The sequence below is a fragment of the Drosophila yakuba genome, chromosome 3R, assembly GCF_016746365.2.
Source record: "Drosophila yakuba strain Tai18E2 chromosome 3R, Prin_Dyak_Tai18E2_2.1, whole genome shotgun sequence".
NCBI classification, from domain to species: domain Eukaryota; kingdom Metazoa; phylum Arthropoda; class Insecta; order Diptera; family Drosophilidae; genus Drosophila; species Drosophila yakuba.
Genome location: NC_052530.2, coordinates 6,270,396 through 6,296,716, shown reverse-complemented (window position 1 = coordinate 6,296,716; position 26,321 = coordinate 6,270,396). Strand labels below are relative to the sequence as shown.

General features: G+C 40.7%; 1 protein-coding gene across 4 annotated transcripts in view; it reads left to right on the top strand.

Annotated features, from left to right (window-relative positions):
* The first annotated feature begins 1,145 nt into the window (after nucleotides 1-1,145).
* The window catches only part of LOC6535726 (uncharacterized protein DDB_G0271670), a 43,530-nt gene continuing 18,354 nt past the window's right edge, over nucleotides 1,146-26,321 (top strand). For 2 of the 4 annotated variants that reach the window (XM_039375472.1, XM_039375475.2), the window contains exons 1-2: nucleotides 1,146-1,700; nucleotides 8,861-10,180. In XM_039375472.1, the coding sequence (XP_039231406.1) occupies nucleotides 9,388-10,180 (793 nt within the window). In that variant the 5' untranslated portion in view covers nucleotides 1,146-1,700; nucleotides 8,861-9,387. Of the gene's footprint in view, nucleotides 1,701-1,922; nucleotides 2,954-8,860; nucleotides 10,181-26,321 lie in introns of those variants that run through there. The other 2 variants (XM_002096314.4, XM_039375473.1) reach the window with 2 other exon arrangements.

The following is a 26,321-nucleotide window of genomic DNA, read 5'->3' as shown; positions in this document are numbered from 1 at the left end:
CTACGCGCCAAAAAGCACAACCGCCACCAAAGGCAATCCAATCGAAAACAAAAAGCAACTGCAATCTCGCCGTTCACAGTGTCTGTTTGAAAACTGTCACGTGATGGACTTTGTTGACTTGGGGGCTCAAAATATTCGCATAACTCTAACAAAAATTAGAGGACTAGTATATTTTACAATTTAAACTAACTTAAGCGCTTTTTAAAAGTTTCAAAAGTTTTAACACAATATTTTATAGAACATTTAAGTTGAGCTTTAAGTGCAAAAGTTGTTCTTATACTAACAGTTACCACCTTGTAGCCTACATTGTAGCGCAAAATTTCAGAACATTCAGTTTGATTGTTACCCCGAACCAATATAAAAAATATTCGTGTAAAAAGAAAAACTAAGATAAACTTATTTTCTGTATAAATAGAAATTAATACAAATTATTGATATAAAAATTATATTAAATATGAGTATATCTACATTTAACGGGGTTTAAACTAGAAAACCCATTAAATGTAAATATATGATCGACTTGAATCAATTGTATTTTCCAACAATTTTCTATTTTAAAAAAGGTGAAATCATGTACAATATTAAGAATTATCAACACTAAAAATTTATAAACTTTGTACAAAAGGAATAAATATATAAAAAACAAATATACATTTATTCAGAGCTTGCATTTTATACTTCAGTACAATGCTGAGCTGGTAACAGTAGTTTTTAAGCCCCAAATAATTAAACAATAGTTTTACATATTTGTAATTAAATATTAATATCTTATTAAAATGAATAACTTTTTTAGCTACAAAGTATATATAAGCAATGATAAATTTAACGGTATTTTTGATACTAGCGTTAGTGGACTAATGGATGAATAAGAGAGTTAGCACCGTCTCATTTACTTAAGCCGCAGTTTCGTCAGATCGCAAGGATGAATTGGGAATCGTGGATAAACCCCATATCACACCTATTCCCATTCACTACAGCTGACCATTCTTGTCGTTTACCTGATTCGCCCACTACTCGCTCTCACTCTCCCCATCTCCCTCCCGCCGCACCGCGCCGCATCGCACTCTCTCTCTCGCGCTCGCCCCGCCGCAAACGTGCTCGGCATGAACGCACGAAGCGTCGACTCATCGACAGGGTCTTTCTGCTCATGGTTTCAGTCTCTGACTAGCACGCTTTGGGAACACACAGTGAGCGGAGCGTCCGCAGTCGCAGTAGCACTCGAAGTCCGCTTATCCGCATCCGCATCCGCAGCCGCATCCGCAGCGTTTTCGAATTTTTCCGACCTTCCATTCGATCCGATCCATCTGGCACATCCTAACCATCTAATCATCGTGATCGCGCCCTAAATCGCTCCGTTTTGCCGCACTTAATGTTCCGGTTTTGTGTGCAATCGTGTCCAAAGGAGATCGAAACAATAATCTCGGCGGATAGGAAGTTTGAAACACGAAAGTTCTTTTCGAAATCCAAGAGAGTCGTTACAATTTAAAAAGGCCGCTAAAATCGTTACGATACGAGCAATTCAAAGATCTGAAAATATATAAAAATATGGTTTGTGCTGTGTTTTAAAAAGGAATATCAGAAAAATATTATGAATATGTTGAATTGTTGTTGCCGTAAGTTCTAAAGTGTGCAAAGTGCAACTCTCTAAAAATCAACGAAGAATCGTAAAATTGTAAAAAGCAAACAAACATAAAAACAAGGTGCGTAATTTTTTGTTTCAACGCTCTTACATAAGTTCATTTATTTGTTTGTTGTTTCTTGAATGTTGCAAAATGTTTCTTTGAATTTCGGTCTTCAGAGCGTAGTAAAAGAAAGCCTGAAATTATTAAAAGTTTTAAGTATTTCGAATATGTTTTTCTTTATTATTAGATTTGATGTTTGGAAATAAAAATTCATATTTCAGTGCTTTGGTCGCTTAAAGAAGAGCATTTAAATAAAATATTTTGAATTCGTGGATTGTGGCAGTTTGTTTGGTAACTTTTAAAATAATAAGTAATAAGTGTTTTTAAATGTCCGACGAGGGAAAGTAATTAAATACCCAAATGTATAAATACGAAATAAATTGATTTCAACAAACAAATAGCGAGCTAATGCAAACGCAAAAAAAAATAATTTTATATTAGTGGTATGCTAATTGAAATAATTGAATTCATATTCGATTTGATTGATCCACAACTATGGAAAATGATATCACTTAAAACGTAATCTAAATGCAGTTAGCTATAAACAAATTAAATTTGACTTAATTAAATTTGGCTTTCAAGTACTTTTCCGTGTTAATTTGCCCCAAATAAACAATAAGTAAGGAAAACAAAATTTAGCAAAATGTTTTTTTGCAAACCGGTGAAAGCAAACGACCTTAGCAGAACCTACTCTATAAAAGCGAAATCCATTTAAATTTAATCACACACTCTTGGGGATTATTTATAGTTTTTTTTTGCAAAACGCATATACATTTGTGAATATTTATCGCCGTCTTTAAAAGTATCTGTATCTGCGAATCTATGTATCTGCGAATTGTGCGTATCTCTATTTGCAAACGCACGCAGGCGCTTTTAATCTCATTTCGCGACTTTTTCCCTATAAACTTTTTTCTTGCTCACTCTGCGCGTGCACTTTTTGTCCTATAAATTGGCGGCGCTGACTATTATCTAACATTTGTGCGCTATTATCTAAGCTCGCTTGTTGTTCTTGCTGTTCCTGCGTCTGATTTGCGCTGCGTATCTGTATCTGTATCTGTGTGCGAATTTGCGTTATTGCCGCACGCAAGTGTGTGTCGGGTTCAACAACTGGTAATCACATGCCGGATCACAGTTTGGACAGCGCAGCGACAGATAAACTGCGAAATGTGCGGATCGCGATAAAGTATAAACTGAATGAATTTTGGCTGAGTGGACTAGTGGGTGATATCCTTCATAATTAATGGCAGCGAAGAGTGCTTAACTCAAATCAGGTACGTTATTTATAGAAGCTATTAACTATTTGGTATTTTGAGATTTTGTTGGTACATTTTTCAAACTCATTTCAGGTCTAAGGAAAATTTAAAATTGTTCTTTAGTTATCTTTTATTTACAATTGTATTAAAAATTGTTTGGGCAATTGTGATTTATAGTTTGAAATATAATTTGAATTTATTTTAAATTGAATATCGGTTAAATGTAATTTCAAATTAAATTATCTTCAGAATCAAGTTGAGTAGCCTTTTACCAAACCCTTTTTCCTTTTCACCAAAAATTAGGGTTAATAAATTGATTAAACATACAAATCTATAGTCCGATAAAATTCAATTTCTCTTTCCATTAAAGTTCTTACGTCACAATTTCATTAACTAAAAACCAAGATCCCTCAAGGGCAAAGAAAATAATTGGATAATTGTTTAGTACGAAACTGTTTCTGGCTACGTCAACGATTGAATAATTGAAACGCCCACCGTAAAATAAAGACATTAAGACAAAATACAGAAAAAAACAACCGAAGTCATTAAATTGTATGGCAGTCCCGAATTAATTGAAAATGAAATTTATTTTTTGGTAGTAAAAAATTAAGTGTGGAATTTATATATTTATTGGACCCCGGAGTCTGGCGTGTTTACCTTCGGACTTGAGATGTCATAAAGCAGTCCAATTATCAGGTTTAGTTCTGAAACGCGTGAGTTGGGTAACTTTTCGCTTTGGCCTGTGACACATTTACAAATTGTACCTGATTGATGGGCACCAAGCAGTGAAGGCAAAGTTTGAAATACAACGATCATAATTCGTAGATAAAGCTTATCGCATGCAAAAGAAAAAAGTTTTACGGCCGTGCGTAAATAGTTTTGCGGTTCGTTTTCCTTTTTGGCCAAAGGGGCGCATTGCACTGGGAATAAAATCGACTGAAGTCGGCGAAGGAAGGCAGAAAATGCGGGAAACTCAGTAAAAATGTAGCGTTTGTTTTAATGAAGCGTGAACACTAGACCACATAATGTGCGGCATACATTTGGAGACGCACACAGACGATTTCACATGGCAACAGCTTTAGGTACACCGCTCAGTTAAAAAACAAGCAACAAAAAGGCAAAATGAAAATGGGAAAATCGTCGCGTATTTTACTCAGGTTTGTTGTTGTTGTTGTTTCTCTTTTTTGGCGGTTTTTCTTCTTTTTTATATATTTTTTTGGGTTGTTTGACGCATTTTAAAAATATCCTAGACGCAATTGTTGTTTTGTTGGCTGTCTGTTTGTCACATTACTAATACGTCGCGTTGTCTTTGATTTCGTCGTTTTCTGCTGTTTTTATTTTAAAACGTCGGTATTCCTTTTAATTTTCGCACGTAAAGTGCGTGACTTTTAATTAGACTACAATAACTGTGCGAAAATGTGTGGGAGATTAGTCTGCCTATTGGCAATGTGCTGGTGAAGGCAAGATACATTTTAAGTGAGATGCATGGTGGCGAAGGTGACAGGATCCGATTCAAATTTCTAAGGAAGAACCTTATCTTAATAAATTAATACTTTAATAAACAGTAACATATTTTGCCATACTTTGTTTGACTATAACTTTTTCTTTAAGAAACTTTTTTAAGCACTTCCATGTGTGCTTTCAATTATATGTAGATTATCTATGGAAGTAACTTTTTAATTTTATATTCCTTGTGCAAATCGCAGCGGCCTACCTATATCAACTTTTCTATATATTGTCAATATATCTAGCGACCGATATTTACTTTGTTGTTAGCATCGCCGCGTGTGATTGAATCGAATTGCTGTGTGGCTTGTATGCGTGTATCTGCGATTGTGCCCTCGCCTGTCTCGTGCACTAAATATTTAAAATAGCTGCATCTTGAGAGGATTTTTTCCGCTGCCGCTGCGACTGCGGCAACCCAATTGCTTCCGGTTCAAATCGATTACACAAAAGCGCTGTCTTTGAGCGCTCAGGTTTTCCAACGTACTTTTCTTTTCTACTTTTCCCTGGCGGCAGTGCTTTCCCCGCGGATTGTTGGCAAGTATCTAACAGTGATGCCTTCAAGTATCTTATGCTCGTTTCCATACGAATGAAGTGCACATCGATTAGTGCATTTGGCTGGCTGCCTGAGTTATGTTTCGGTATCTTCTTCATTTCCCCCGTTCGACGCTTCTCTTGTTTTTCCAAAGAAAATTAATTGTTTTGTAAACACGAGAGTTGAATCGAGGGACGGGGTATGGGATCCAAAGAGAACCAGATCAGCGACAATAATCTTCATCCAAATGCATCGCCTTGTTTGCATTCTGGTGGATACTATCTATAGGGCAGTTGTCAGTGAATGCCACCGCACATCAATCTTTCGCTAAGCATTCCATAATACAAAATAATACACTAATGTACGTATGGAAACAAGTACTGTATGTATATTTATTCTCGTCCAATCTTGTGACAAGTATCAACACGACAATGAACGTCAGACACTTGGCGGGGAAAATAAATACAAATTTATCTTCTCTTGAACTAGAATTTCATTGTTATGCCCATATATATCTTTGCACATTTGTTAAATTCTTTTCGCTTTCAACGTGGCATTGAAATACTTTTTCTAATAGTAGGCAAAATAATTAATAATTAAAGTGTTGCAGCTCACAACATTGTTTTGCCTATTTGTGGGCCTAATTTATTTTATTGCCCAAACTAAAGTTGGTCAAAAACCATAACCACAAGCCATGAATAAATTGCACACACTTATGTAAGTGAAGAGTCTGGGAATTTGTGGTTTTGGCACTGTTTGTTACTGCCAACCGCAAGAAGAATGAAATACGACATTACTAAAGGGTTCTCTGGGTAATAGATTCGCGCAATAAATATTATGAATTAGTAGCACCGCTTCTGAAAACAAACAAATAAACCTTACAAGAGCACTAATAAAAGTAAACATTTTAAAATTGCCAAAATACTAATAAATACCATTAAAAACAGGAAACATTTTTTTTTAAACGCTTAAACCGGTTACCGTGTTATATACATTGGAAACTAAAATTTATGCTAATTTAATCTCGTATTTATTTTATTAGCCTATTTAAATTGTTATTCAGTTATTATAAATTATATACATTTTTCTCAGCGGGCAATCTGCGTGAATCATTTGCATATTAGCAAAAACCTCAAAAGGGTCTAAACAATTTACATATGTCCGACATTTTAGCTTGTAATAAATGTCCAAAGAGCGTTTCTCGCCTTTGTCTTAATATTGGGGTAGCCAATCGTTTGACATGAACTAATTAAGTTGCGCAGCTCGGCTTAGATTTATCGCCCTCCAGGCGATCCGCCAGATAAATGCGATCCGCCAGATACATGCGATCTGCTGAATACTTTCCGAATGCCACAAAACCCATCTGTCAGCGCCGCCATTAAAACAGCGGCTAGCGCGAATGTCAAACGCATTTTAAACGAATAAACTTAACGTTTTTTGATAAGGGGCAGTAAGCCAAAAACAAAACAGTTCAAATTTGCTAATCAGGTTGTGGAGCGACTGCCATTTTTGATCGATGACTAGGCCTGTCTCCGATTTCAGTGGCTTCCCAAAGCCGTCATGGAAACCCACAGTTGAAGACATCGATTTATATATTTTACTGGGCTGTTGCTTTGCGACTTTGATGACTGGTTGTCAAGCTGTTCGCAGCGGAAAGCCGCACAGACTATATTCTTTATTCATCAGACAATATGCAATTTGAATGGACAATGGGATGGTTTTATAAAATATTTTCTTGACACTTCGAATAATCTTTATTTATTTATTTATACCTCCAATTTATTAAGACATTATACAATTTTAAGTAAGCATTTTTTTTTTTATTTTCGCTGATTATTAAGTTTAAAAATTATCTACGCTTTAAAAAAACCTTTGCTCAATCGTCTTTTTATTGTCCATTTTGATTCAAAAATATCTTAATTACTCCCATTGTGGGCATTTAAGATCATTTTATTATAAAACTAATTTATTTGCTGACCAAAGACGCCGCCACAGGTCTCTGGCCATTCATTGTTATACACTGTATAATATACATTATCTTTTAGTTGTTGGTCTTGGTGATCGCTTTTTTTTGTGGCTTGGACATTAATTTGATTAGGCGACTGCCACCGAAGATTGCCATTGCCAAAGTTTTATAACAGACTACAATCTACTCAGATGACAGCTCAAGTTCTTCAACCGTACTTAATGAAATGGGGGTGTTTCGTTAAGAGCTTAGTAGTTTGCCAGAGCAATTACGGCAATCAAATTTCTACTCTGATTTAATATGGCGTTCGATAATATATGCATATTGAGAACCACAAAAGATTTTGTTATTTTTTTATGCCCCTCATAATTTGTTGAATTTTGGAGGCTTATAAATGACAGATGAGCCGATGGCCTGAGGTCGTAAAAACAGATACTTTTTTAATTTTGGCCCTACGAATCATAGGTGTTATTTGTATACTCCGTCTACATTTTAGGTATTTATTCTTCCCTCGCTATTTTTATAACTTTCGGCATGTGTCAAGACACGCTTCCCTTTTTGGGGGTTTTTATCTTTCTTTCTTGCCGGTGATTTTGTGGTCGTTGAGGCTGGAACTTTTGTTGCCCTTACAGAATTCCTCATAAATTCTACTACTGAAAAAACAACATAAACAACAACTTGAGACCGAATCTGCAGCAGGCTTGGCACACATTTTGCCTGTTGTGGCACATATACTTTTTATTCATCGTCGTATTTGGGTGAAAGGCATTAAACCGGCGAAGTCAAAGGCCTAAATTAATTTCTTTATATGCTGAAGGATGATGAAAACCTGAAGAATTTTGCTGATTTTTATATTACACTTATAATATTGGGTTTCTCTCATTTATCACATCGGCCTCTTGTTTTTATAACTTTATAGCTTAGCTGGCATGCAAATGTCGGACATTACGATCTGGATGGTTCCATAACTTTTTGGGATGGTTTTGATTTTTAAAAACTCATCTCAAAGTCAACGCATTGCATAACATTGCTGGCAGTTTGGACAGAAGGACGCAAAAGCAATTAACATGTTGATGGAACAGAATTTTGTGTTGCCTCTGTTTTGTCGCCAATTGGATTTCTTAGTGCTCTTCCTGCTGTTTTTGTTGTTTATGGTAATTAAAACGGGGTGCACTTAAATGTTGCAGCAAAAATGCTGCTGCGTAGGCTTGCCTAGCTGAACACGTGCCAAAAAGACAGAAGTCGAGTGGAAGTGCAGCGGCAACGTCACTCAGCCGGGGCGGCCCTGCGAATATGTCATAGATACATAGATACACAGATACACGGATACTATTTGCCGACGAAGTTAGTGCGTGATTATTTTCAAATTCGACACAGTTTTCTGAGCGAATTGCTTTTGTTGCACATTTTATTTTTAAACAATTTGCCTGTCCGCCACTCTTGAAGGGGCTTTCCCTCTCACTTGCCCCGTTTGGGAAAGTCATTTTCGATGTTTTCACCGAGTTTTTCCTTTGCGTAACTGCTCCCTTTGGGCCGTTTTTATGTAACCTCTTGCCGATCACTTGTCGCCCATATATATACAATTGTATCTTTGGTCCGTTGATAGACCGTTGGCTAAAATGAAACTGTGCCACTTTGTCGTTTCTTCGTTATATAGGCACACGCTAATTAAAATGTCAAAAATTGCGTTAAAAGCGCTTAGCTGAAGAATTTATGTACAATTTGACTTAATCCAAATTTGTGTTGCATATGTTTGCTACGGAATTTTCAAAGCCAATTCCCGAAGGCCATAAATTTAATGCTGAGCAAGTGAGTTTCTCCTGATGAGATATTTTACGGTACAGATAATCTCTTAGTTAATGACTTATACTCTGTCAATCATAATCAACTAAATGTTCTTCCAAAACTCTTTTCATTGCAGCTCGTCAACTATGTTAGCCAACCAAAATTTGTCCGCATAAAAAAGCTGAGATTGCTTCATTTTTCGCTCCCCAACTTAAAAGCGGGAATTTCTGACATGACAAGAAAGTCATTGGCGTTGATAAGATGCATTATCAGCGGGGAAGACGAAGATGAAGATCCGCAACAGCCACAGCAGCAATTGAAAAGTGTTGAACAAGTCCACGATATGATAACCTAATTTCCTGCCAGGAAAGAGGCGAAACGATTTTAAAGCAAATTTAAACGGGCTCAGAGAGAGACTTTTAAACAAAGCAAAGTCAGTGAAAAGAAAGAAAAAACGCAATCGAAACGAAAGTAAAAAATTACTGAAAACGGGGCGTACATATGTTTCAACGACACCCGAGGGCGTGGCGAACGCCCAGTAAACTGGCAAACAATCTATAAACAACTTCGAGACAAGCGATTTATACAAAAATTATAAACATTCGGATTCAGATTCCGAACAACAACTCGAGAAACTCCTGTGAACCAAAGTGGTGATCTTTGATGCGAAGAAACCTGCGCTTGGACTGGAGGGCCCTGGCGCTGCTGGGCGCCCTCCTCTCGTTCATCATTGCCTGGCGGGGTCTTGCATCTGCGATGCCCCTCATGGCCATGGACAACAACCTGACAGACTCATCCGGATCCACATACAAATCCACATCAAAATCCAACAGCACGAACAATAGCAATCTGCTTAGTAATAGTTATCTACAAAGTGATCATAGTCGTAGTAGTTTAGTGCCGAGCGCAGTGAGTGAACGTAGTGTAAATCAATCCACAAATCAAAGTATTAATGCTGAATTTAATCAGAGCTTAAGCACGCATCCAACTGCCATAACAAGCACACCGCAAACCCAAGCTCAACCCCGAACCCAAGACCAATCCCAATACCCATCCCAGGAGAAGGACTTCGATCAGATGGAGGAGCCGCTGGGATTCGTCATCTCAGCGATGCCGAACGAGCATCTGGCGGTCCTGTCGCGTACTGAACGCAGCATTCGTCACCGGAATCAGCAGCAGCAGAAGAAGCAGCATCATCATCACCAGCAGCCCGCTGACAATAATTTCATTGGTTCGAAATCGAAAAGACTGAGCAACCCTAGAAGTAGTCTTAACACAAATAGCAGTAGCAGTAACACACCTATCAGCAATCTGGACCGTAACGAACGCTCCACAGTGCCACAGTCCCATTTGGCCTGGACCTCCCGCAAGATCCAGCTGTATATTAAAAATCGCATCCTTCAGATATTGCGGGATGGCGTTGTCAACGGAACCCAGGACGAGAATAGTGAATTCAGTAAGTAGAAAAACCAATTTATATAAAACTTGAATCCATGAATTCGCTGGGTGATGATATTTTTCTTAATATTATCTGTCGATCTGATAAACAATATAGTTTGATCTTCAAAACAGTACTCATATGTTGAAGTGAGCTCTAGAGAGCTAACAAATACGTTCTTCTAGAATGTGAGGTAGCAATACAGTAGTTTCTATCTTCTCCAGATATGATTGTTAAAGATCTATTACTGGATGCCGCTATAATGAACTTCAAAGTGGATGCCACCCATCCTCGCACCCCCTCATTACTCATCTTGTATTTCGGTTTTGATTTGTTTTATGTTCTACTCCTTCGGTGGTTCTTTGGTTTGGTTTTTTTCGAACCACCCATTCCACTTGGACTGCATGAACAACCAAATAAACTAATGCCAATGGCCATATGAAATATTTAGAATATCAGAAATAATACATGCCCACAGTCATCAGCACATCCGATCGCAGTCCGTGTACCCCACCTACATACATATGTAGAGCGCCCACAAGTTGAAAGTTCTCATAAAAGCTGCGTAACACGCACTGAGATCCGCCAAAGAAATCGTATTTTCCGCGGCTCTCGTCTGTTTATGTTGAGCATCATTAAGTTAGACACTTGATTTGGCAATGCCTGTGCCCCCCGGCTTTGTATTATTTGGCATATAAATTCTTTAGTGGGCTAAGGGCATAAATCTTGCCTTAATTAACCGCTTGCCCTGATTAGCCGGGCTCCCAGTGGGAAATGAGTCAGTTTCAGTCTGATGAAGATGATCATGAGATCAGCTCCTCCAGCACGCAGCATTTGCATAACTTTTGGGCCGCCAGTCGAATTAATTTACAGCTTCATTTTCATTGACTTCCCTCCAGTTGGCCAGCAATTTGCAGCACTGATAAAGGAACCGAAAAACTTGTTGTACAACCTCATTCCGGTTTTTCGCTTATCGGGGCGAACGCATCATCGTCATTGAGGAACATCATCGTGAGCTTCCCAGATGCCGCATAGATAGCGGCGATTTTGTTTCGCCGGGGTACAAATTTTTTAATTCACCACTGCGGTTGTACTTTACATATCTCCCGGAACCAGCCTCAGGTGTTAATTTGATTTTAAACTCGATCAGGCGGCGATAATGCGAGTGGAGTGCGATAAGATTGAAATTGCCGCGTATAAGAGCTTTTGAGAGATTGTGGGAGCTGTGAGGTTTGGGAATGATTTTTATGGTCAAGCAGCAAGAGGAAAATGCTGGGAGGTTTCTCTAGCCGTTGTGGGTGCTCTCACCCTCGAACTTGGTACTTTCACAAGCCAAATCAGTGGCAACTAACCAAGCAATTTGTGTTTATTAGTGACTGAGTGAGTCTTTTATGGGCTGTAAATTGTACAAAGTGCTCCAAAAATCACGTCTCCGGATATTGTGCTGAACTTGTGTTGGAGTAGTAAAGCTTTATCGCCCAGAATGGTAAGATGAGATGGTGACGAAAGGAAATACAGTCATATCTTTAAAATTACGTTTAATGATGAAGTCTTATATTTACTGAAAAGGAAGGAAGGAAGTTTAGGAAGGTCTAGATCATTATTTTCAGAACTTGGCTCATAGTAGCTTTTATTCTAATTTATTTTTAGAATAAACAAATGATTTTTTAAATTTGATTTATTATTAACAAAATTTTATATTTACCCCATATAAAACGTTGGAAAACGTTGAGTTACAAAACCGCTGTCAGGCAGTGACAACTGCTTTGAATTAAAGCTGTCCAAACAAAATGAAAAGTGCCAAATATTGCGCATTTTCCACTCTGTCAGCTGGCATCTTCAGAGGCACCTCGCGAGGCTCATCAACCAGTTGACCTCCAAAAGTCGGGTGAAGCTCAACGCCAGTTGCAGTTGCCCACAAATTGCAGCACCGAATAACGGTGTCCGAGTCTGAACTGAACCCCAACCCGATCCGATCCGACCTGATCCCAAGTCCAAGTCCGGGGTAAAATAAAGAAAACCTTAGCATGGGGGGCGTGCATACCATATTTTCGAGATGATATATGGAGAGTACTTGGCCCGGCGGCCAGGCGGCAATTATGCGACTGATTTAGTGCGTGGACCGAGGTGTGAAGTTGAGTGAAGCCCAAGTCGGCCGAAATCCCAGAAGACAAACTGCAGTTGGTGGATGCTAAAAGCTTCCGACAGCATCTCGTTTAATAACTTAATTTACGGCACGTCTTTCGCTCTTTTGGCCGGTGAAGTTGATGAAGTTGCTCCGACAGTTTGGACAACATTGCATCGATCCCACTGCAGTTACTTTCACTGTCACTGCCTCTTGACTCCGGCATGTTAATTGTCTTTATAAATAAAAACCTTCTACATTATTATTTATTTTTAGTCCAAGCCTTTAGCTCTGGGGGTGTTCTAGACTTGACACACAAAGTCTTTGTCTTATGTTTAGTGCGTAAAAAGTCAACAAACCTTGCCTTTGTCGAGCTATTTTTGTGGGAAAGTTAACTCGTTAAAATTGGTTTCCCATCCATAACGAATTTCTCAATTAAAGATTGGTTTCCAGCTTCTCAGAGTTATTTTTAACGCAGGCCTAGAATTTTTTTATGTAAATTTAGATAATTGCATCAATTTTAATCCCCAGAGATCATGATAAATAGATTCGGCACGGCAATAAGGCATGAAAAGAAAAAAGGAAATTTCAACACTGTTAATTCCTTAGTATACCAAATGGCCGGACTATTATATCACTTTCGGCACATAATACGATAAATTAATTTTACACAAACATTTCGCCGCTGGCTACGTCACGGATCCCAAGCAATCTAGTGAGCGATCTCACTTCTGCTGGCTAGACGGCGACCAAAAATTATTGTTGGAATTTTCAGATCGGACAAAGAAGTAGAGGAAATGGAAGGTGTTGCTTATTTTAGGAAAGCCTAAGAGACTATTTAATACTTTAAAGAGCAATAAAATGGTAGATTTTTTGTAACCTTAATTGTTCAGTAAATCTAATTTATATAAAAAAGTATTGAAAATATAGGTTTTTCAAAATGTTAGGATAAGAGCCCTTAATCAGATTCGACGTTTTTTTTACTAAGCGATATTACACTTTTAATCATAATTAAAAGTCCGAATTTAAAGTGACAGCGTATACATATACTTCCCGTGGACTTTTCCATCTGTCGTTTCATGAGAAATATTTGGAGATCCGATTTTCGGTGAATATATCTGCGTGTAAGTGAGTGGGTGGCGGGCAGATGAGGAGACAACACTTGACAAGCTATTGTCAGCGATGTGGCTCATCATCAGTCAGCAGTGGCAGCAGTGGCACCGGTGGCACTGGTGGTGGCAGTGGTGCTGGTGGTGCCGGTAGTGGTGCTGATTTATGCGCCGGGCAGCATAGGGGCTTGAAAATACCGCGAAAGTGTTTTGTTTTAGATAAGATTATGTCCCACAGTTCTCTGGGTAGCCAAACAGGGACGGAAAATGGGCGAGCGGACGACGCAATATGTCAAATGGATTTGCCAGCAAACGTGGCGTGGGCTAAACTTTTGGATGGAGGAGCTCTTCCTCTGCAAATGTTTTTCCGGCAGCCGCTCGTCTTTTCTGCGGCGCTGACTTCTATATTTTTAGCCAGGTGGCAATGAACTGTTTTGTTTCGTTTCGGTCTTCGGTCTCCTCTCCACTTGTCGGTTACATAAAAAGGTCTAGGCCAGATAAGTTGGTCAAAAGTATTGATATTACCGCTTCCCCGCCTGCATTGACAATAATTTGAAATTATGCGTAAATTCGTAAGACCGAAAACATTTTGTAAACGGCCCTCGAAGTCGTCGATGGTTTATGAAGCCGGTCCGCTATATAAATTACAATGATTAATGACATTTTGCACGCAGTTCTCGACAGCCGTTGCTGCCGTGGTTATTGGCGTTGTTTTACAATCATTTTTACGGTCAATTTATTTTCACCCAGGTCGATTCACATTCAGGTCCAACCAGCAGATATTGCAGCGGTGCCCGGTGGCACAGAAACCACTCGAAACATAACCATATTTTTGGCAATGAATTAACACTGAAGGCTGCAAGGTAAAATGGGGCGTATGAGTAATATGATAATATAACTCTCATTGAACATGTAGCCATGGGGCTATTGGAGTTACTTTTTTATATTCAGTTCCATTAGTAACCCAGTAGATTAGAAAAATATTTATGTTTTTCTTATGACATTAATAGGCTTTTGGGTGATACTAGTCTGATGTATATTTATAATTTCATTTTTAGGAAAATTATAGTTATGTGGTACATGTATTACCAATTAAGTTTTATGAGACCTCATATTCAAATTTGTTCTATGCATAGCATTGGCAAGACTTTCTAAAACTTTGCTTACAGTCCTATAATTCTCTGCACTTTTAGTAGAGTTTCCTTTCATTTCGTTCTTTCGCATACAGAGCGATAATGTAACCGGATACGTACTCGTCTATATAGACATTTCCATACCGACACGTTCATGGTCATTTGAGTCGTAAATCTGTGGGCTCAGACATGCATTTCGCAAAGTTGGAAAAATTTGGGTTGGCACGATATCGGATGGGTATCCAAAAAGCGGTCAACTTCACAGAGGCCATTGAACAAGTGGTAAATAATCAAAACACGGCCACCTACGAGTTGCAAAAAAGGAGGAAAAACCCAGGCCGAAACTGGATCAATTTATTAATGCATTTTGCGTTGGCGATGCAAATGCATTTTTTTACACGATTTCCCCCTGCAACTCGAAGCCTTTTTAGCCAACCGGATTTCGTGCGAATGAAGTGATTAATTTGAACCGAAATTGCTCACCGATAGCGCAGATAATTCGACTCATTGCTCAACACCCAAAGTGGGAGTCAATCGCAGTATAAATTATATATCTGAGAATTCTTTGGGCGCCAAGAAAAGATATTCCCCCACTTCGAAGTTCAACAGTCATAAATATCATATCGGAAAGCTTATGTTATCTTTGCAATTGCCCCATAAATGTTTCGACTTAAGTGTGTCACCTACTCTGCGGCTAAGTAGGTCTCTAGTAGTGCCCCCGGGGATTATAAATTAATTGCACTGTAATTGCCAATTGCCAGTGGTATCGTAAATCTAAAATCGAGTAAAATAAAAGTGAGCGCACCGATAGAAGTTGATAAGAAAGTGTTGGGCATCACGGAGTTCCGAGAATTATTTGAGTAAACTGCAGTTACACCTTCAAAATATCTGGCACTCACACACACCGAACTTTTCCAAAAGATTTGAGAAATTGTTGTTTACTCAAGCCAAACATTTGGTATGGAAAAAGCGAAAGTTCTGCCTTTCTTTATGGGTGCTGAGTGATAGTGATTGAAAGCGAAATTGACGGACGAGCTTGGGAAATTTTAGTTTGATTTTCAGTAAACAAGTGGCAAATCTTCGAAAAAGTTCAATCGAAAGGGAGCCTTTGAACGGCTCAACATGGCATAACCTGGAAAAAAGATAGGTATTAACTTCCTTGCCATTTACTAGCGACAATTTGCCGACTTGTAAATGACATATTAATGATCGTTTCGCTGCCATTACCAGACACACAACAACCGCACACGCGCTCAAAATAACAAATTTTCAATTTACAGGAGGCGTTTGCTCGTTATGAATCCGGTTTACACGAAAGCCTTCTCTCTTGGGGATCGGATTGGATTGGATACACCTCCTCCTCAAATATGTTCGCACTTAATAGCTCAAGTTTACAGAGCCAATCGACAAATTGAGCCACTAATATGCCCGGCGAAACAATTTTCGGCCTGCTGTATACATTTTTGCATGTAAAAAGCATTCAGTCCCCCCTTTGTTCCCCATTTCTTAGAAGGGGGCTGTATTCTCCTTAGTATGCGCGACTATGGAAGGAAGGCCATAAAAAATGTGGATGGCGGTCTGTCTGGAGACCCGCGTGGCTCGGATCCCGCTTTATATTAGATATTTTAGCTACTGGAAGCGGGTTATGTGCGTGTGCAATTTGCTTAGATAAAACGCGGCTTCAATCCCGATGGTGTCTCAACGAAAAAAGCAAAAGGAAAATTCAACTTGAAAATGACTTCCGTTGGAAAAAGTGAAAAGCGAATAGCGACTAATGCTGGCCGCGCATCTTGCAGATACATTTTGTGATCAGTGCCCGTGTCTGCATCTTGCAAGTAGGAAGTGAACCCAATTGAGGTGATGACACACACACCGAGTCCCAGTGCGTTCTGATGTTGTGCAGTGTATACAAAATTCTAATGACCATGCTGGAGGTTTCAGGGGCACGGGGTTGGGGGTGGTGGCTAAATGGGTGGGGTATGTCTGGGAGAAGGTCTGACTGAGCACGCACTCGAAAAAATTAGGGAGCACCTTCACATTATTTTAGACTAAACTAATTATCGTTATTGAACAATATATTAACAAGGCTGTCACAGAAACCGTCTGAAATCTGTTATATCTATTGATCAAATCTTCTTTACAATCGTAACTTTATTTATTTGTACCCTTCAATCAAAGTGTTTTTGCACTGCATAGATTGGATCCCCAATTTTCTCTGAGTGTGGGCCAATGACTCTAACCCGTTCTCTGTGTATACACGCATTATTTAAACTAATTGACGCCAGCGGCGGGTGTGCAAGGTGTGCGGGTTCCCCAGGCATATGCCGCTCCACCGGCCCCCACCCTATGCTTTTCCCATTTTCCCCACCACCCCATTCCGGCCATGTGTGCAAAGGTGCAATTGGAAAAGTGTCAATTGTTTGGGCTGGTCGACGCGGGCAGCAGCGTCATCGCAGTCACTACGCCGGGCAATTGATGGGCGTCAAGAGTGAACAATAAGTTTCAATTAGTATCTATGACTGCACGCTGGATTATCCAGGGCAATGAGGAAGTGTGTCTGGTTGAATGGGCAGCTGATTGAGCTCCCTGAACTGCCCCCAACCCAAAATGCTCTTGCTCTCCCAGAATGACATTACATTCTGCGCAGAATTCCTACGGAAAGTTCTTCCGCATAGGTGAAAATTATTTTGCTTTTCATTTATTTTCGTGCTCACATTGTGCCCCATCACAGCCGAGCTATTAATTATCCAATTTGATTGCTCCGCTGATCATCATCGGATCGTGGGCTTTATGAGCACACTTTCGTGGAAGATCAAACACTTTCCCCAGACAACCAGAAATCGCTTCCGTGGCGGGTCAATTTTATGAGCGCCACTAAAGTGCAGGGAGAAGTTTTAAGAGCTGCAATCTGTTTGTTTTCAATGGCATTTTTTGGCCAATAGAAGAACAGCCTTAGCGGCTTCTTAACGAGCTTGCTAATTTGCCGAACAGCCGGCAGAGGACCCACATCGCCATGGTATTCCGCGTTATTTACAGCGGACAAACAGAAGATCTGCGGAGGAGTTCACGGATGAGTGGCTTCTTCTTCTGCCGGGTAATTGAAGTGCAGGATGGATGCTTGATTTTATGACCGGATTTAATGGCCAATGCAGTTGCAGTTGCATAATGAGGCGGACTCCAGTGACCCACTAACTCGAGTCCCCCGACATCGATGGGCTTTCCAAAAAGGGAAAATGAAAATGACCACCCACGTGGGCAGTCTGGGCTCACAGGGGCAGCGACAATAAATTTTAAACGTCCAATTTGCTGGGCCCCCGACAATTGAAAGTGCTCCGCTGCCTGGGGGCCAACAACTTGTTAACTTGTTCAACAGTATGTTTCTTTTTTCTGTCTTATATTTTCTGGTCTCGTTCTGGCTTTCTTCCTCGCGTCTCGATTACTTCACTTGATTGACCCATTTATAAGCCGCAGTTCGTGCATTTATGAATGATAATTTCGGAGGCTGGCAAAGGCCAGTTCCATTAGCATTCTACAATGTAAGTAATACGCAGAGCTACTGGCCTTTGTTTGGCTCCCATCTCGCCCACTGAAATCGTGCCCGTCTAATTGACCATTCCACTAACCGAGTGGTGATACCGCATATCGCATATCGGCCATAAAAATTGCTCAAACCCGGTCAATAGGCACTGCATTAAATTTATGACCGTCGCAGCGGCCTTTGTTGCATTTTATTTTGACAGATTGTTGACAAATGTCACCGGCGTTCGTATGGCATGGTGCCATGCTAATTACCTTTGCAACGTCTCCGACAGTCCGTGACAGTCCGCCCGTCTACCGCTACCTCACTCACACTCCAACTCCCACGCGATCTCGAGACCTCCAGACCAAGAGATCTCGGGGCGAGGTCCACAGACAGCCGTGATCCATGGGAAATGTCGCGCTGGACTCGCGGACTTGAATTGTTGCCGAGTGCCAAATTAGCAGCGCACCCACTTCGAGCCCATTGGATTCGGATGGTAATATATCTGTGTTTGGCCGCCTGGGAATGCGACAACTTAGGTGATCGGTTAATCTGGCCATAAATGTGATTCAGCGGTAATTCAGAAAATTAAAAAAAAACGTTGCAAAACAATAATTATCATCAAAGAAGAAAAAGAACTTGTTTATGTTACAATTTAGCGAAGTCTGTAGACCTGTTTCATTCAGAATTTACAGCATCTCTGTGAAGACCCCGAAAAATTCCATTACATTCAGATGCTCTCGTTTTAAGAATATTAAATGTAAGTGAAATGTTCTCTCCAAACGGCGGACTACGCTGTTAAGTGGCTGCACTGCTGTTCTCCAAATCCGGGAATCCGCTGCACTTAATCATTGGGAAAGGGGAACCACCAGACACCGTCGCTGCTTGACACTAGCACGAGTCACAGCGCCAGCCCGCATCCAAAAAGAATTCATCCATAATCAGTTCAAGACACTTTCCTTGTGCTTGAGCAGCTAAGAATCAACAGAAACGTATATTTGTATCTGGGGCTAGCTGATTTTGTAGCCGTGGGTGGGAGCTGCTCTGTTGCAACACCGAAATTGATTTACTTACGGCATGATCAATTAAAGTATTAGTGTATTAGCTCTATTTGAGTTCGAGCGCCGTGGGTGTCGATTGAAGCAGTTGATCCGATAATGGACAACTGCATTTTGTTTGCACTGATTTAGGGAGGGGATCTAGGTGCCGAAAGGTGGAGCATCCGTCATGGGGCTGCCTTTTAATTGCATGGAAATTCTTTGGACGGCTCCCGATTAGATACTGATCTGGGGGATTTTGGCCTAACGGGACCTTGATTAGATCCAATTCAATTCAACTCACCTCCGAATCGGATTTTCCCCGGTGCCCTCTCTCAATCCATTTTCGATACAATTTTGCTTTGATTGGGATTGAGATTGAGCGAGGTGAGATGCTCCACTACCAGTTTGTCCAGTGAGTGGCGCCCCGTTCAACCTGTTGATTTGCCTATCAGGCCGCCGGCAGGCTTTCCACACCATTGCCACACAGTTGGCCAAAAGGAAAACTCACTGGGTCTGCCTATCTGCGGCATTACATCAGCGATCCGTCGATATTTACATATGCTGTACCGCCAGTCCAGCCTCCAAGCTCAAATCTTCGCCGGCACTTGGCAGATTGATTTGCATCTCGGCGGTCTAATGAAGATAAATGCCCTCGGATTGGCCCGCGTTCAATAGCTGGGCGGTCGCTCTCGCCTAATTGATAGCCAACGTTAAATGCATAAATTCACTGGGATTTACTTTCTTTCATTTAAGAGTCCAGAGTTCAGGGCGTGATTGTCAAACAGTTTACCTTGTCTGACGCCTGACGTATGCGCATTTATTTGTTATTCGCTTGGGCATTTTGCGTCATTTTATTGGTTTTTTAATGCACATCGTTTGATGTGAGTGTGTGTAAAATGGAACATTATAATGTTATAGCTATGGCTTGTAGTTAACAAATTGACGAGAAGAGTTAATGGGGAACATGAATTGATAACATCTTCTCTATTCCAATATGTAAAAACGTTTAAAAGTATATACCCTCCATGCTGAGACGTAAAAAAGCCTTATAATTGTAATATATTTTAATATTCATACGAAGCATTTATTTATACAAGATTATTTATTCCTTTATAATTCACTATAGCCAAACCATATCCAATTCAATGCCAATCTATGGAATTCTCGCAAAATAAACACGAGAAACGTTTAAGATTTCGCACCTGGCAGAGCCATGTGCTCCACATAATCTATCAAATCAGCGGGGAATCGCAGCATACCCGTTACTCTGGCCATTGAACAAAATTTGTTTCCCATGAAAAGTGATTCCGTGTTGACCACAAATCAGGGAAATCGGTGGCGATCTCATGTGGGCTGGCCCAGCGTCCGAGCCAAATCAATTCCAGGCCAGTTTGAAGTTGCTAATAGAAAGAACCCAAAAAAGCGTTGCATTTTTGTAAAGGTGTGAAAATCGATGGCAGCCGAGAGTGCCATCCATTTCAGCACTCTTTCTCGCCAATCCGCGACATGAAATTGCAATTTAAATGCCATAAATTAAAAGGAAAAGCGAAGATAGAGTCCACAAGCCCCGTACAGTGCGGCACATAAATAATGCCCTAGGGCAGAGGAATTGACGCGCCGCCTTGCAAGTGAAATGAAAATTGAAATCGTAACGCGGTCGCGAATTGAAGGCGTTTTTATCGCTGAGCTGGAAATCGAGCCTGGCCTGCAAGTCGCCGACGGGGTGATAAATCTTTCTATTAGCCAAACTGCGGGCACGTAAGGAACCAAAAGGAACAAGGGGATATATATATTTATATATATAAAGACACTGGTAGAGGAAATATCTTTTGGAAGCGCCGCCGACGCGACTGTTGAGGCGATTTTAATCGCACCGCTGCATAATTTATAAATCCATTTTAATCAGCCGGTGCTCGGCAATTACTTTGTCTGCATTTAAATTGGGATGCGAATGGGGATGGGTAGGGGTTTGGCTATGGCTATGGCTATGGCTATGGGTGTGAGGATGCACTTGAGGTTGGGACTTGAACTTGGCCCAGCGGGGCCGGTGTTCCCGATCCAATGGCATCTGCTACGTGGCCTAGGTGTGTTAATTCCAGCTCTGCGATTGCGTAGTTTGCTCAGTGAGTTGTCTCCAGTTCAACTGGCCATGATAAATAGCCTGCAATTATGTCCATGTCATCGCCGTCTTTTCCGCCTGCGGATCCTCCTTCTCCAGCAAGCTACTTCTTTTTTAACCCCTCTTCGGGTTGCCAAATAGCAAAAATAGTAAAAAATGTATGCTAATTGAATAAACACGCCGACACACAATCTGGCGCGAGAAAGCAACCCACAGTGGCCATAACCATGTGTGTACTTAAAGTTATGCTCTGCACAAATTGACACTAATCGCTTGACTAAATAGCTGAAAAACAAAGCTGAACAAAGCAAATGCGAGTGGCCACTAAGCTAGTGGCTTTAAAAGTGCGCGCGATTTTTTCCAAGAAAATTGTGCTAAGTATTTGGATCATTGAAAGTTGTTGCTGTAAGAATGGAAATTGCATGCAAATGATGGAAAACTTATTCATGGGAATTTTACCGATCTGTTATGGGAGCATTAGGGTAAATTTGAACGCGCCCTAATGGAGATTAAGTAACTGATGTAATAATAATAAAGTACAAAAAATGCTTACGATGGTACTAGTTATATTTAATATTATTGAATTCTTGTTTCACAGCGTTTAGTTTTCTTTCAAATGACTAACTACTTTTGGCGCAGGCATTTCCTCCTTGCATCACCCACTTGCGATTTTCTGATCGATTTTAATTGAATGGGTATTGATCTTGGTAGTGTCTCGGTTCCGCGAACTACACTAGGTCACTCAGTCACCCCGTCAATCGGCAGAGCAATCAAGCCGTTCAACCGTCAAAGTTCATCTGGCTTTTGTGTGTTAGGAGTGTGTGCCTTGAATTGATTTCAATTTCTGTGCCGATCGGTTGCCTACTAACTTACTGAAAGGCCATTGATCTACGTTGGGGAAAAGTCAATGGAAAATCAGTGGAAAATGCAAAAGAAAAGAGTAGGCAGGGTCATTAACTGAGCTTCTCCAACTTGCCTTGCAAATGGATCGGCGGTCAAATTCATAAATCAGTTAGACAAGAATGCAGTTCTATCTGCGAGTACGAATACGAAGTGCGGGGGGTATTTTGCAGATAAATTGATGATAGGCAGCTGGAGCGATCCATTGACTAATAGTGTTAGATTCAGCTATGGCCGATAAGCGTTTTGTTACGACACAACGCACCAGAAAGCACCAGGCCAATTGTCATCAATTATGTTGATTAATAGAGGCCCCAAAGCGGAAACTTGTGTTAATAGTCGGTGCGTTAAGAGGGCGGCTCCTTTAGCTACACATTATAAATTAAATATGACTGCCTTATCGGCTATTGCCCCAAACTTTTGCGATAGCGATCAAATTCCCGTCAGCTGACAACTTTTGATGGAATTTGCTACAAATTTATTTTTGCAGGTCAGGCGAAGAGTCTTAGTGTGAAAAGTCTTTCTGCAATTTGAATTCGTGATTCAGAATTCAGAATTCCTCGCCGTAATGCTTTCCCACACACGCAGTACCTCTGATCAGCTTATCTGCATCTCCATTAGATAGTCAAACAGATCGAGCCCCACCCAAATAAAGTCAGCATAATTGATTTGTCTAATGCTGCACGGCATGTGCTGAGGCCTGTTTGTTGATGCAGATGCAAAGATACCAAAGATTCGAAGATCTAAAGATATAAAGATACATTTCTGCTCGCTTAATTGCGGACTACATGCTGCGAGGAGCTGCTCGCTGATTAGCTGTTGAGTTATTAGCAAACATAGACGACGTATAGCCGTGAGAGAAATCCGTGATGGATCCGTTTGAACTGGGCTCTGGGGCAATCATTTATTTTTTCGTGTTTGGCAATCAGCGGCGATCGCCACATCGTCAGAATGATGCAAACAAAGGTGCCACACGGAGCGTGGATGCTCCAGTGGAAGGTGGTCTGGACAGGATTGACGCACTGGACAGACAGCCCACTTGACAAAGACAAAGCCAAACAGAGCTCAAAAGGTTTCATTGCTTAATGTCACGGGGGTCCAGGGTTGCAGATAGCCTTAAACTGATTTATAATTGCGATACGTCTCTGCAACGCGATACCAGGCGATCCGTTCCGATGCCTTAAGATTCTTATAAGCCATTGCAAATAAATAAGCGCCTTATTCCAGGCGATGACAAGGTTCCATCCACATGCACTCCAATCTGCTCCGATGTGGGCAAAGCGAAGCAAAGAGCCTGGCGACAAGTGTGTAAATTGAAACCCATTTTGGTTTCCTACCCAGAGATCCGATCCAGAACTGGCAACCCCGACTCTGGATGGGTGCTAAAAACAAGCCGAGCACTAGATCTCGCTGCCAAGAAAAATCGAAGAGACCACCGACTGCGTCCGTGCCATTTAACAGCTACTAAAAACACAACGATGGTCAATCCTCACGCCAAGACAATGCTCGACATGCTAAATGGAGTGTAGGAAAATAATATTAAAACCTCGCCGGCGCACTTTTATTGGAGCGCCGAAGTTTTCATGCCCTTGTGGATTATTTTCCTAGGCCTACTTGTGTAAACTATCAATGATAGAGGTCAATAATAACAAGACTACTATAAATAGGCTTATTAGATGGAGAACAAATTGCTTTAATGGTCAATTTAGTTTTAAAGTGCGGGATCAAAGGAATAAATGGTCGGGAAAATAAGGAAGTCAATAATACCTCTTCATTGATCAACAAAAAAAAATATATTAATACATTTTAAAAGAAACTAAGTACACTAATCCATTGAATTTTATTTAAATTTAATGTACCTTTATAATTTGTACAATTCCGGTCTTACAAAGACTTAAATGACATCCACTTATTGAGAATTAATTGTTCTAATTGGCCCGTTTTGTCAGTCATATTTCTTGGAAACAGGACTGAGATTTGTACTGGTTTGTAGCTCTTGCTCTGATTATGAGGCTTTTAAATATTTAGCTCATCATAAAAGTGGAAATTTATATGCTGATAGGCAATCCCCTGCTTCGGTCAGCCAAGCGCTTCATACTCTTACCAGCCGGACTGCATAAAATTGAATAAAAATAAAAACCAACGTCAAAACAGGTAACAAAATATGTGTAATTATCGACTAGTATTGGTAGCCCATTCAGTTTCAGTCGGGCGCAAACGACTCGGACAAGTCTCGAGCCAAAGAGCCAGGAGTCGACAGGCTGCAGCCTGAAGAATGTAGACTGGGACTTAGGAATGGAGAGTACTGGCTGAAGTCGGGGCTCGAAGGCCTTTGTGTCTGGGCCGGCCGGTCGGATCTAGCGGCATCCTGGCGCTAAACGAAACCTGCAAAGAGCCAACAATGCGATAAATTACCCGGCAGCTAATTTAAATGGCATCGAATGGAGCAGAATGGCAGTGGAGCGCAGCGAGCCGTAAAAACCCAATCGAAACTAGATCTGATTAACTTTGATTTATCGTAGGTGGCAAGCCTGGCCGGAGGACCCCGCCATTCGGTCTAAATTTAGCAAGACTTCGATCTGAAAACCCGGGGGATGTGCTTCAACTTCATTAGTTGCATGCGACCCCGGGCGAACCTTTGGATTGAATTGTATTCAGAGGCGTGAGCTTGAGTAATGTGGAGGCGTCGGGTGGCCACATATTTGCACTTTGACTCCCTGGCCCTTTGGCTCCATCTGGCTGAAATGGAGTCGGAATCGCAGGGATTCTAACTGACTCAACCTGGGCCAAGTTTAATGGCCTTAACGGCCTTGTTAGCAGAAACTTCCGCGTGCAATTTGCATGCAAATTGGTGACATTACTTTTGGAAGGCAGTCCCAACTCATCAAATCGGTCCATGACTTCCTCACGACTTGAGTTTGAGCCTAGGGCCCACACTCGAACTACGTTTTATTTGCATGCGAGAACGTGCACTGGAAAAAGTTTCGTGTATTTAAAACATTTTGTAACTTTAGAAATTTAGTGAGAGTAATTTTGGCCTGAATTCAGCCATTACTATTAATCAATTATTAAAGCCATGGACATTACGCCATTTTTTACTCACTTTTACTCAATAGATCAAAAATTAAAAGTAAACAAATATATCTCACATAAGCAATATAGTTTAAAATTTTGTATATTAATGGCGATGCTCTACATGAAACCGCACACAAATATTACACTCGTTAATTGTACCTAATAAAACATGTTTTACTTTAGTAAAGGCGATTATTGTAATTTTTTTTTACTACTTTAAAGTTACTTCTTTAAAACGTTTATTAATTCAGTTTGAACATTTTTTTTTGGTGTGCCTTATGGGTGTAGTGGGTGTGTCACTCTGAATGACATTGTGTATTGTACATATCCTCCCGCAAACAAACTTCATTCGGTGGCTTTAAACTTGACGGCAAACGGCGAGGAGCCCGATGAAGACATCCCTTGAGAGTTCAATGCCATACAGATGTCGCATGCCTCTCATAAATGGCATGCAAAATGCGCATAATTCGCGGATCGGATTTAAAAACGCACTAATAATGCCAGTCGAAAATGCCATTACGCGAGTGCAATTTGTCTGCTGGCGAAGTGCAATTATGGCTGGCATATTGGTTTTATCCGCTATGTAGTAAACGCATAAGTATCTTTCGGATACGCACGCCACCGTGGCGCCGCCGACATTGATCTTGGCACATGTTCGCCTTAATTAGACTCAAAATCGAAAGCCAAAAAGCCAATCCCAGAGTCACCATTTAAATGACAGAATGCCCCGACAGCCAGTTTCGTTTTCAGGATCCTCGAGTGTCCACAAGTCCAGGTTGTGGATCCTCGTTTTCCGTTTCATTGGCTTGGTAGCTAGGTGGGGGCAGTAACAACTTGTTTTTCAACACTCTTTAATCAGGCTGACAACACACAGTTAAGGTCAGTCGGCGGATCACATTAATTACAAAAGAGCAGGCACCGAAACACGTAGCGACCATTAAGGAACAGAAGCGGAGCAGATTCGGATTCAGATATCGCCGCGATCTGCATTTGCATGCTAATGAAAGCGACACTGGGGAGTCGAGTAAGTCCGTCCAATTAGCTGATTGTGGGACGTGTTTTGGCAAACGTTTTCGCAATCAAACCGAATTGACAATCCTGCGTGAAATCCCGCCACGACGAGTTATGCGATCGGTGC